This window comes from Lactuca virosa, chromosome 2, assembly GCF_052849685.1.
Source record: "Lactuca virosa cultivar CGN04683 chromosome 2, Lactuca_virosa_CGN04683_v6, whole genome shotgun sequence".
Taxonomy (NCBI): Eukaryota; Viridiplantae; Streptophyta; class Magnoliopsida; order Asterales; family Asteraceae; genus Lactuca; species Lactuca virosa.
The window spans coordinates 10848864-10861105 of NC_136427.1; the positions used below are offsets into that span (position 1 = coordinate 10848864).

General features: G+C 34.8%; 1 protein-coding gene across 1 annotated transcript; it reads left to right on the forward strand.

The window, feature by feature from the left end:
* Positions 1–361: 361 nt before the first annotated feature.
* LOC145158877 (uncharacterized) lies at positions 362–10270 on the forward strand. The gene is made up of 8 exons (XM_079077738.1): positions 362–435; positions 819–3540; positions 3649–4176; positions 5314–5976; positions 7197–8264; positions 8627–9418; positions 9537–9602; positions 9723–10270. The coding sequence occupies exons 2-7, from the start codon at positions 847–849 to the stop codon at positions 9555–9557; spliced, it is 5766 nt and encodes a 1921-aa protein (XP_078933864.1). The 5' UTR covers positions 362–435; positions 819–846; the 3' UTR covers positions 9558–9602; positions 9723–10270.
* The last annotated feature ends 1972 nt before the right edge of the window (positions 10271–12242 follow it).

Below are 12242 nucleotides of genomic sequence, written 5' to 3' on the forward strand. Positions count from 1 at the left end.
CTTTTAAAACTCGTCCATTTATCCATTAACAGGCATTAAAATATTAATTGATTCCGTTTTTAAATCTATTTTTCTTCAAAATAGTTGTATCCTAATAGACAATTAATCCAAATCATATAAAATTATACCTGTATGTATTAACAATTTGTTTGAAATTAAATGTTACGTGAGAGGAAATGAAGTATACAATGAATGGATTCGATATTTTGTATGATAGATTTTCCTTAATTATAATTATAATGAAAACGTAATAAATACTTAAATAAATAAAAAAGGTAGAATCAACCAAAACCCCCAAGGCCCCAACATCTTCTAAACCTTTATTCTTTGTGTTTATGCTTTTTTTTTCCCACTTTACTGTTCTTGCTCTTTTATTTGAGAGTTGTGCATTTTGTTTGAGACAAGAAGATATAGCAAGAACAAAGCAGAGTGCAGGTATGCTCTTTCATTCGTAGTAATTTTCAAGCATTTTTTGTACAATCCATGGTTTTTTGTCAATCTTTTTCAAACTGAACACCGATTATGACATCCACACTTGATATTTCATCACATATCGCATGAATTTGGGTTTGTGTAAAATAATGGATGAAAAGAAAAAGCAAGTAAACCCAGATGAACAACACTGAACATCATTCTTGACAATAGCCTTAACTTCTATTACTATCATCATATTTAAATTAATCAAAAGTTTCTCTTCAAATTTATTTTAGATTTTGAGTTTTCTCTTTTTCCAGATTACGTCATAGGTGCATGTACTTGTTCATTATGTATTTCCATCGAATTGCCCTTTTTAAATTGTTGGCTGCTGTACTATGTAGGTGCGACCAGAAGTAATAATTTTGAGCAATGGATGTTATTAATGCAATTATTAAACCAGTTGTTGATACTCTTATGGTTCCTGTTAAGAGACATCTGGGCTACGTGATAAACTGTACAAAATATGTTAGGGATATGCATAACAAATTGAGCGAGTTGAATTCTGCAAAAATTGGTGTGGAAGATCACATTAAACAGAACACAAGTAGCCTTCTTGAGGTTCCAGCCCAAGTCAGGGGTTGGTTGGAAGATGTAGGAAAAATCAATGCAAAAATAGAAGACATGCCTAGTGATGTCAGCACTTGTTTCAGTCTCAAACTTAGGCACAGGGTCGGAAGGAAAGCCTTCAAGATCATTGAGGAAGTTGAAAGTGTCACAAGAAAACACTCTCTAATCATCTGGACTGATCATCCGATTCCTCTTGGAAAAGTTGATTCCATGAAGGCATCTGTCTCTATGCCATCTACTGATCATGATGACTTCAAGTCAAGAGAGCAGATTTTCACAGAAGCACTGCAAGCACTCCACCCAAACCACAAATCCCACATGATAGCCTTATGTGGGATGGGTGGTGTTGGGAAAACCACAATGATGCAAAGGTTGAAGAAGATTGTGCAAGAAAAGAAAATGTTTGATTTTATTATTGAGGCAGTTATAGGGCACAAAACGGACCCCATTGCTATTCAGGAAGCAGTAGCAGATTACCTCAGTATAGAGCTCAAAGAAAAAACTAAATCAGCAAGAGCTGATAAGCTTCGTAAAATGTTAGTTGCCAAGTCAGATGGTGGTAAAAATAAGTTCCTAGTAATACTTGACGATGTATGGCAGTTTGTTGATTTAGAAGATATTGGTTTAAGTCCTTTGCCAAATCAAGGTGTTGACTTCAAGGTCTTGCTAACATCTCGGGATGTAGATGTTTGCACTATGATGGGAGTCGAAGCCAATTCAATTCTCAACATGAAAATCTTACTAGATGAAGAAGCACAAAGTTTGTTCATGGAGTTTGTACAAATTTCTAGTGATGTTGATCCCAACCTTCATAAGATGGGAGAAGATATAGTAAGAAAGTGTTGTGGTTTGCCCATTGCCATCAAAACCATGGCCCTTACTCTTAGAAATAAAAGCAAGGATGCATGGAGTGATGCACTTTCTCGTTTAGAGCATCATGACTTTCACAACTTTGTGAATGAAGTTTTTGGAATTAGCTACGACTATCTCCAAGACCAGGAGACTAAATCTATCTTTTTGCTTTGTGGATTGTTTCCCGAAGACTACAATATTCCTCCTGAGGAGTTAGTGAGGTATGGATGGGGCTTAAATTTATTTAAAAAGGTGTATACCATAAGAGAAGCAAGAGCCAGGCTCAACACCTGCATTGAGCGGCTTATCCATACCAATTTGTTGATGGAAGGTGATGTTGTTGGGTGTGTAAAGATGCATGATCTAGCACTTGCTTTTGTTATGGATATGTTTTCTAAAGTGCAGGATGCTTCAATTGTCAACCATGGTAGCATGTCAGGGTGGCCTGAAAATGATGTGAGTGGCTCTTGCCAAAGAATTTCATTAACATGCAAGGGTATGTCTAGGTTTCCTAAAGACCTCAACTTTCCAAACCTCACAATTTTAAAACTTATGCATGGAGATAAGTTTCTGAAGTTTCCTCCAGACTTTTATGAACAAATGGAAAAGCTTCAAGTTGTATCGTTTCATGAAATGAAATATCCGTTTCTTCCCTCGTCTCCTCAATATTGCTCCACCAACCTTCGAGTTCTTCATCTCCATCAATGCTCATTGATGTTTGATTGCTCTTGTATTGGAAATCTGTTTAATCTGGAAGTGTTGAGCTTTGCTAATTCTGGCATTGAATGGTTACCTTCCAGAATTGGAAATTTGAAGAAGCTAAGGCTACTGGATTTGACAGATTGTTTTGGTCTTCGTATAGATAAGGGTGTCTTAAAGAATTTGGTCAAACTTGAAGAGGTTTATATGAGAGTTGCTGTTCGAAATAAAAAAGCCGGAAATAGAAAAGCCATTAGCTTCACAGATGATAACTGCAATGAGATGGCGGAACTTTCAAAAAACCTTTTTGCATTAGAATTTGAGTTCTTTGAAATCAATGCTCAACCGAAGAATATGTCTTTTGAGAAACTTGAACGATTCAAGATCTCAATGGGAAGTGAGTTAAGAGCGGATCATTTGATATCGAGTAGACACTCATTCGAAAACACGTTGAGGTTGGTCACCAAAAAAGGTGAACTATTGGAATCCAGAATGAATGAGTTGTTTCAAAAAACAGAGGTGCTCTATTTAAGTGTAAGGGATATGAATCATCTTGAAGATGTTGAGGTGAAGTCCATGCATCCTCCTCAATCCTCTTCGTTCTACAATTTAAGAGTCCTTGTCGTTTCGCGTTGCGCGGAGTTGAGATACCTTTTCACACTTAGCGTTGTAAAAGCTTTGTCAAAACTTGAGCATCTGAGAGTTTCCACCTGCAGGAACATGGAAGAACTCATACATACCGGGGGTAACGGAGAAGAGAAAATTATGTTCCCCAAGCTGAAGTTTTTAGATTTGCATACACTATGGAAGCTATCAGGTTTGTGCCATAATGTGAACGTAATTGAGCTCCCACAACTCCTGGAGTTGGAACTATTCTATATTCCAAATATCACAAGCATTTATCACAAGAATAATTCGGAAACATCTTGTTTACTGAACAAAGAGGTAAATATGTTTTATATTAATATAATTCAAACAATCTTTAAAGTTATGTAATTTTATTGTATGATGTATTGCATGGACAAGGCTATTAATGGATGCTAAATTTTGCAGGTTATGATTCCTAAGTTGGAGAAATTGTCTGTTCGTGGAATGGACAATTTGAAGGAGATATGGCCTTGTGAATATAGGATGAGTGGTGAAGTTAAACTGAGAGAGATTAAAGTGGATTATTGTAATAATCTTGTGAATTTGTTTCCATGCAATCCCATGCCATTGATGCATTATCTTGAAGAGCTTGAAGTCAAGAATTGTGGCTCCATTGAGATGTTATTCAACATCGACCTGGATTGTGTTGGTGGAGTTGGAGAAGATTGCGGCAGCAGCAACTTGAGAAGCATTGATGTTTTTCAATTAAGGAATCTAAGTGAGATTTGGAGGGTAAAAGGTGAAAATAACTCCCATCTCTTGGTACGTGGCTTTCAAGCCGTTGAAAGCATTACAATTGGAAGCTGTGTGAGGTTTAGACATGTATTCATGCCTACTACCACCAATTTTGATCTTGGGGCACTTATCAAGGTTTCCATTAGTTGTTGTGGAGAAAACCGGAGAAAGAATGAATCCATGGAGAGCGACAAGAAGGTATGGCTTTCAATTTCACTTTCTACTTAATTAAGGGTTGACAATGACATCCTACTTTTTTACTAGTCTCACATATACACTTCACCAAAATCAATATATATGAAATATTTATAAATGCCACCAATTCCAGTTTACAATACACAAGTAATTATTATTGACTTTACTATAAAAGTAAGCAAGTGTAATAAGTTTAACATCTAAAATGTCAATGTTTAAAAAAAAAACCGGTTAACCGAAATAAGTTTTAACTAAAAAACTTGACGGTTAATTAATCAAGAGCCATGTTCTTTTTGAAATGAGTACAAATTTAGAAAATGATTGAAACATAAGTAAAAACATTTTTTTTAATATTTTATAAGGAAATTGGTCAACCATAGTCGGTTACATTTTATAATATTTCTATTACAAACTAACTTTTGATATGAAATTTAATGGTTTCCGGCCATGAGTGATGTCCTTTTTATAATTGTTATGATGCCTAAGTTGTAATTTACCTATCTTATTTTATTTTATTTTTTATGAAATGTCGGTTAAAAAAGTGGATATTATGTTGTATAAAAAATCCATTTTTGTCTCTTGTTTGAAAACATATCACATCTTAATTTGTTTTTTTAGAACAACTAATTCATACAACCATCTAATCATACTCCTAAATCCATATCTTTTGTCCACAATGAGACTTGAACCTTCAACCATTGGAGAGGTGCACTTTTTCAAAACATCTAATACTGCTAGGCCAAAGGCCTTTTGGTTGTCACATCTTAAGTGATTTGTATTTTTCTTTGATCTCCCAATATGCTTGTTGCATGGAACCATCTTTCCATCCTTCATTATTTAAACGCAATTATAATTTCCTTTTTAAATGTAATGATAAGAGGTTTTGAAAAAGACATCAAGGGTCTTTGGTTTTTTTTCCGTGATATTTTTCCCTTGTGTCATAATTTTCTTACAACCAATTTTTAAATGGTTCCTTTATTTAAAGGGAAAAAAATCCTTATTAAATTTGTTAAATTTGTTGACTATTTCCGTTATTTCTACTTATGCCTTCGATGTGCAATTAAATAATTTATGCAATTCGGCATTAGGTGATTCATGTTACTAATTAGATTTCTTCTTGGGATATAAAATTGTGCGCAGACTAATATTCTATCAAAGGAAGAGACGTCACAAGTCGGTGATAGTATTTCTAAGATCTTTAGATTCTCATCGTGTCTTGCAAACTCTTTTCATAACCTCCGTATGCTTGAATTGCGGAGATATGAAGGAGTGGAGGTGGTGTTTGAGATAGAGAGTCCAACAAGTAGAGAATTGGTAACAACTCACCATAACCAACAACAACCTATACTTCCCAACCTCCAGGAATTGGATCTACGGGAAATGTACAACATGAGTCATGTGTGGAAGTGCAGGAATTGGAATAAATTCTTTACTCTTCCAAAACAACAATCAGAATCCCCATTCCACAACCTCACAACCATAAATATTATGTATTGCAAAAGCATTAAGTACTTGTTTTCGCCTCTCATGGGAAAACTTCTTTCCAACCTAAAGACAATCTATGTAGCAATGTGTGATGGTATTGAAGAAGTTGTTTCAAATAGAGACGACGAGGATCAAGAATATACTACATCTGTATTTACCAACACAAGCACCACTATGTTTCCATGTCTTAATTCTCTCTCTCTTAATAGACTTGATAGTCTCAAGTGTATCGGTGGTAGTATTTGTGCCAATGGTGGGAATAATGAAATATCTTCCAATAATTCCACTACAACTACTGCCTTTGTTGATCAATTTAAGGTATGTTTTCTATATATGAACCAACTTATTTAATTTTCTTTTTGATATCATATTTATATTGCAATACTAGAAACAAAATGAAGAGATCCCTTACCTGAGAGTTTTTTACAGCCTATTTTTTACAGTCTGTGTAATAGATAAAATTACTGATGTAGTCCTTGTGTAACAAAATTACAAAAATGGTCCCTGTGTAAGACAAAATTACAGAAATAGTCCATTGTAATAAAATTACAGATATGGGCCCTGTGTAATAATGAAGTTACAAAAATGGTCCATATGTAATAGCGATATTACAGCAATGGTCCCTTTATACTAGCGACATTGTAGAAATGGTCCCTATGTAAGACAAAATTACAATAATTGTCCCGGTATAATAGCGAAATTACATAAATATATCATTTGCGGTTTTTGTTTTTTTTAATTATTTTGTTTTATACCAACCTTTTATATTATTTTATTCAGTCGAAAATATAGTATTAATAAATCCCCCTTAAGGCACAGAGCAATCACCACTAGTTCACTTGTAAAAGTATGATCAAGACATTTATATACTAATAACCTTCTTTTTGTTTCTATTTAATTGACCTTCTAACCATCCTAGGTTTTGGCTATATGATGCATATCCTTTGTTCTTTCTGTAAACAAGCATTTTAAATATTTTTTCATGATAAAAATTACATTTATTATGTTATTTTTTGGACTATTTTCCATTTATAGCTATCATTCCAACCAATTATATTTAAGTCTTGCTAGCTACCAAATGTCCCTTAGCCTAGCGGTATCAGGTGTTAGAATTAGGTGTCCTTCCCCTAAGTGGTTTAGGGTTCAAATCTTGTGGTGGACAAAATTATAGTTTAAAAATAGGAGTTACATTTACAGGGTGTGTGTTAGATGTTATAAAAAAAACTAGCTATAATAATAAATTTTAAATTTGAATTTCTTTAACCTCGTTGTGATAAACACATGCTTTCTCAACCTCGTTTATTTTGCATTCCAGATTTTACGTTGTAGGGTCATATTTCATTTATTTTCACTTTAATACTACCGACATTAATTATAGAAAACCAAAAATACTTTTGTGACATGAAGAATACTCGTTAAGTACAAATGTTGAATTAAATATCTTTATATAAAAGTGGTGTATATGTATATGGGTAACAAAGAACTGCGCTTTGTTAATTATATTGATTTAATTTTACATTACCTTTCATGTGTTGCAGTCTTCTCAAGTGGGTGATGTTTCTTGGGCCTTATGCCAATACTCCAGAGAAATAACAATACGGATGTGCTATAAATTGTCAAGTTTGATTCCATCCTATGCAGCAGGACAAATGCAAAAGCTTGAAAAGCTGAAAATAGAACATTGTGGTGGGATGAAGGAGCTATTTGAAACTCAAGGGATCAACAACAACAATATTGGTTGTGAGGAAGGAAATTTTGATACATCAGCAATTCCACGACCGAATAATGGTTGCATGCTTCAACTTGTGAACCTAAAGGAGTTGAATATCGACACGGTTAACCATTTGGAATATGTATTCCCATATTCGGCACTTGAAAGCCTTGGGAAACTCGAGGGATTGTGGATAAGGTATTGCTCGGCAATGAAAGTGATTGTGAAGAAGGAAGAAGATGATGGAGAGCAGCAAACAATAAGAACAAAGGGTGCATCTTCTAATGAGGTTGTGGTCTTTGCTCCTATAAAGTCCATTATACTATCTAATCTACCATGCCTCATGGGTTTCTTCTTGGGGATGAATGAGTTCACACATGGTTGGTCGACAGCCCCGCAGATCAAGTATATAGACACAAGCTTAGGCAAACATAGTCTTGAATATGGCCTAATTAACATTCAATTCCCCAACCTAAAGATACTGAATATTAGCGATTGTGACCATTTGGAACATATATTCACACTTTCTGCAGTTGCAAGCCTCAAGCAACTCGAAGAGTTAAGGGTATGGAATTGCAAGGCAATGAAAGTGATTGTGAAGAAGGAAGAAGAAGATGCATCATCATCATCTTCTTCTAAGAAGGTTGTGGTCTTTCCTCGTCTAAAGTCCATTACGCTGGGCAATCTACAAAACCTCATGGGTTTCTTCTTGGGGATGAATGACTTCCAATTGCCATTATTGGATGATCTTGTAATCAAGAGATGTCCCCAAATGGTGGTTTTCACATCTGGTCAGTTGACAGCTCTGAAGCTCAAGCATGTACAAACAGGCGTAGGCACATACATTCTTGAATATGGGCTTAACTTTCATGTGTCTACCACTGTGCATCATCAGGTATAAATATTATTTATTTATTACTATTTTTTTGCATCATCTAATTAAGAATCATGCCAACATTGATACTAGTTTTAGTCAAATTTAGGTTGGTTGAATCAATGTTTTCCGTATTGATGGAAGGGCAAAAGGTCGATCCAAAACAAACCTTACATATCTAACTAACTTACTGTGTGAGATCAAAAATAGTAACCGAACAGAAACAATTAGTAGGATTTAATCATCATCACTAATAATTATAATCTTTTCATTCATAGTCGTCATATTTATTAATTACTACTCTTTAATTAACTTGAGTTTCATTATAATTACAACACACGACATTCCAAATATGTCTTACGTTTTCTTTATTCGCCTTGCAGAACCTATTCCAGAGTTCAAACATTACAAGCTCCTCCCCTGCTACTACAAATGGAGTAGTACCTTGGTCTTATCAAAATTTGATCAAATTACATGTGTCCAGTTATATGGAAACTCCTAAAAAGCTTTTTCCATGCAATGAGCTGCAGCAACTGCAAAATCTGGAAATGATTAGAGTATGGCGCTGTAACTTGGTAGAGGAGGTATTTGAAGCACTCCAAGGGACAAATAGTGGTTCTACTGCTGCATCACAAACTACTCTTGTCAAACTTCCAAACTTAAGACAAGTGGAGTTAGAGGGGCTAATGAATCTGAGGTATATATGGAGAAGCAATCAGTGGACAGTATTTGAGCTTGCAAACCTAACAAGAGTTGAAATTAAAGAATGTTCAAGGTTAGAATATGTATTTACTATTCCCATGGTTGGTAGTCTATTGCAACTCCAAGACCTAACTGTAAGGAGCTGCAAGCGTATGGAGGAGGTGATCAGTAAGGATGCAAATGTAGTTGTAGAAGAAGAGCAGGAAGAATCTAATGGCAAGAGGAATGAGATTGTGTTACCTTGTCTAAGGTCCATAACACTTGGTTTGCTTCCATGTCTTAAGGGGTTTAGCTTGGGGAAGGAGGATTTTTCATTCCCATTATTGGATACTTTGAGATTCATTAAATGCCCAACAATAACGATTTTCACCAATGGAAATTCAGCTACTCCACAGCTAAAAGAAATAGAAACAATTTATCACTCGTTTCATGCCGAGGAAGACATCAACTCCTTTATAAAGATCAGACAACAGGTAATAAACTAGATCTTTCTTGCTTTAATCATTCTTCAAGTACGTTTGAAGAATTCATGCAAGTATTTTGTTATTGTCAAAAGCCGCAACCTATATTTACAAACTTTTATTTATGTAGTTTATACAGCACCCACTCTGATAAGCATAGACAAAGTCTCCGATTAATGACAAGTGAATATTAGAGGTAAATTCTATTTTCACGTCTCCTAATTGACAGTTAGTGGCCTTTTAATTCATGATTTTTGGAATGTACATATTCTTCATGACGATATGTAAATGTTCTAATACTCCCATTGACTTTTAGGTTGAATGGTGATGGTCATCTAAACCAAAGGACTATGTGTCGGTAGTATTCAAAAAAAGAATTGTTGATCATATGAAGAGAACACTAAAGAACAACATGGTTGCTATGAAAATGTTCAAGAACGGGGAGAAAACCGTATGGATCAAATAACACGCTACTCCTTGATCTAAAATTGTTGGTCGAAGTGTTAGCCTAATAAATTGATTGGGCTTATTTTGTTATGGGATTTTAGCTAGGTTAACCTAGATTAGCTTTCTTATTTATAGTTGTATTTTCCCTTCTTTTATTCGTACTTTTACTCAATAATAGAACCCTAGCAATCTTTCTTCTCCACTATTTATTAGTTTGCATGGTATCGGTGCTCTATTCAATCCTTTTTTTCTGATGTTGAAGTCGACTTGTAGCAAGCACGCTGACTTTGCGCGCATTGTTGAAGACTATTGTATCAGAGCTCTATTCGAAAATTTCGGCTACTTTGGGTATGATTTTTTGGATCATTTTTGTATTCCGTTTGGTATGATTTGTTTAATTTCAAGGATTTTGATTGTTGTTTTGTTCATCTGTTGCTGCTACCATTTGTTTCGATTTACCCCAAACAAAAAAAACTATAGGGATGACATACGTTAAAAACGGAAGTTAGGGACCAAACACGCAAATTACCCCAAAAATAGGGACCATTCATGTAATTTACTCAAAAGAAAATGTTTGATTTTATTGCCGAGGTAGTAGCATACTACCTCAGTTAGAGCTCAAAGAAAAAACTAAATCAACAATAGCTTATAAGCTTTGTAAAATGTTACTTGCCAAGTCACATGGCAGTAAAAATAAGTTCCTAGTAATAATTAACGATGTATCGCAGTTTGTTGATATGAATAATATTGGTATAAGTCCTTTGCCAAATTAGGGTGTTGACTTCAAGGTCTTGCTAACATCACGGGATAGAGATGTTTACACTATGATGGGAATCGACTCTGAACATGAAAATCTTACTTGATACAACAGCACAAGTTTTTCCGCCGGTTTGTAGGAATTTCTAACAATGTTGATCACATACTCCAAAAGAACAGAGAAGATATTGTACGAAAGTGTTGCATTCTATCTATTGCCATCAAAAATGTAGTCCTTACGCTTAGATATAAAAGCAAGGTACATGGATGTAACGTCTTTTTCCGAGATAATCTTAACTTGAAGGTTCGGGCGGTAATTGATCTAGTAAAGGTTCTTGGGCTTGATATTAAGACTTTCGGCTTAGAGTGATATTAGGCTTAAGTCAGATTTTGGGTTTGCTGCCCAAGCGTACCATGACGTGGTAGGCTCATGACCACGGCGTGGTACGTTGTGTAATGAAGAATGAGTTTTAATTGGTCACCACAACATGGCAAGAGGATGGCCACGACGTGGTGAACGTTGTGGCCCAAGCCCATGAAATTTAAGGTTTCTTACATATTTAAAGGCTTAAACTCATGAAATAGGTCATCCTCTTCATCCTCCAACCATCTAACACGAAACCCTAGCCTCCATGCATGATTGAGAGCTTGTTCTTTGGAATTTGGTGAAGCTTGAGGAATGAGGAACCCCATTTTGGTGCAAGGAAGCAAGAAGCTAGCTTGGATTCGTTATCTTCTTCAGATTTCTGAATTATTTGAGGTATAAAGTTCATACCTTGACCTTTGTTCTTCTAGATGCAAGTTTGAGCTAATTTTGGATGATTATGGATGCTCTTGGAGATTGAGGAACTCCAGAGCTTGCTATGGCACTCTAATGGTCATTATGAAAGATCTATGTCCAAGAGTAATTATAAAATGATGTTTCTAGATAATATATGATCCTAAAGGGTCACACTAATAATAACTTGATACTATTGATTATTTATTAGAAATTGATTTTAATAAATATTCAATAAACTCTATTAATTAACTGGAAATTATTTATTTCATGGAAATATTAATTTTCAATGCCAAGTAACATAATATATCATATGGTATGATTTATTAAGCTATTTACATTATTTTGGAGTAGAAAGACTTTTGCTTTTAACCCAAAGCCAAAGTTCATATTTTATAAAAGAAGTTTACAAAATTTGTAAACTTTTATCTTCTTTTATATATGTATAAGAATGAATAAAAGAAGCATGGCCCTTTTATTATTTAAATCTAAAGAAAGCATGGCTTAGAGGTATGGGGAACATTAGGGACATGGTAGGTATTAAAGTGCTAAGACCTTAAGGGTATTACCTTTGCTTTAAGACTATACATGGGGCTTTCACTCTTGGCTAGTTTTTGAAGCCAAAAACCGTAAATCCTCCCTTCCCATGCATTCTCTCTAGTTTTGGTTCATTACTTGGAAGAATACTTGCACTTTTACTCTCTTGAATTTCATAATTTGGTTATGAACTTTAATCTTAAGAGTATAAGAGTTTATGGACTAGCATCTACATTAAGTTGAAGTCTTGTTAGTGTTCGCAAAGGTAAGAGTTCTACTCTACACTCTTCATCAACTTCCTAACCTCCCCTTGAAGAT

What these genes read in the sequence shown, in the direction of transcription:
- LOC145158877 (XM_079077738.1), top strand. Translation starts at nt 847, where the DNA reads ATGGATGTTATTAATGCAATTATTAAACCAGTTGTTGATACTCTTATG. An exon ending in CTTGTTTACTGAACAAAGAG is followed by an intron (nt 3,541 to 3,648) that starts GTAAATATGTTT and finishes TAAATTTTGCAG; the next exon opens with GTTATGATTCCTAAGTTGGA. An exon ending in CTACCACTGTGCATCATCAG is followed by an intron (nt 8,265 to 8,626) that starts GTATAAATATTA and finishes TTCGCCTTGCAG; the next exon opens with AACCTATTCCAGAGTTCAAA.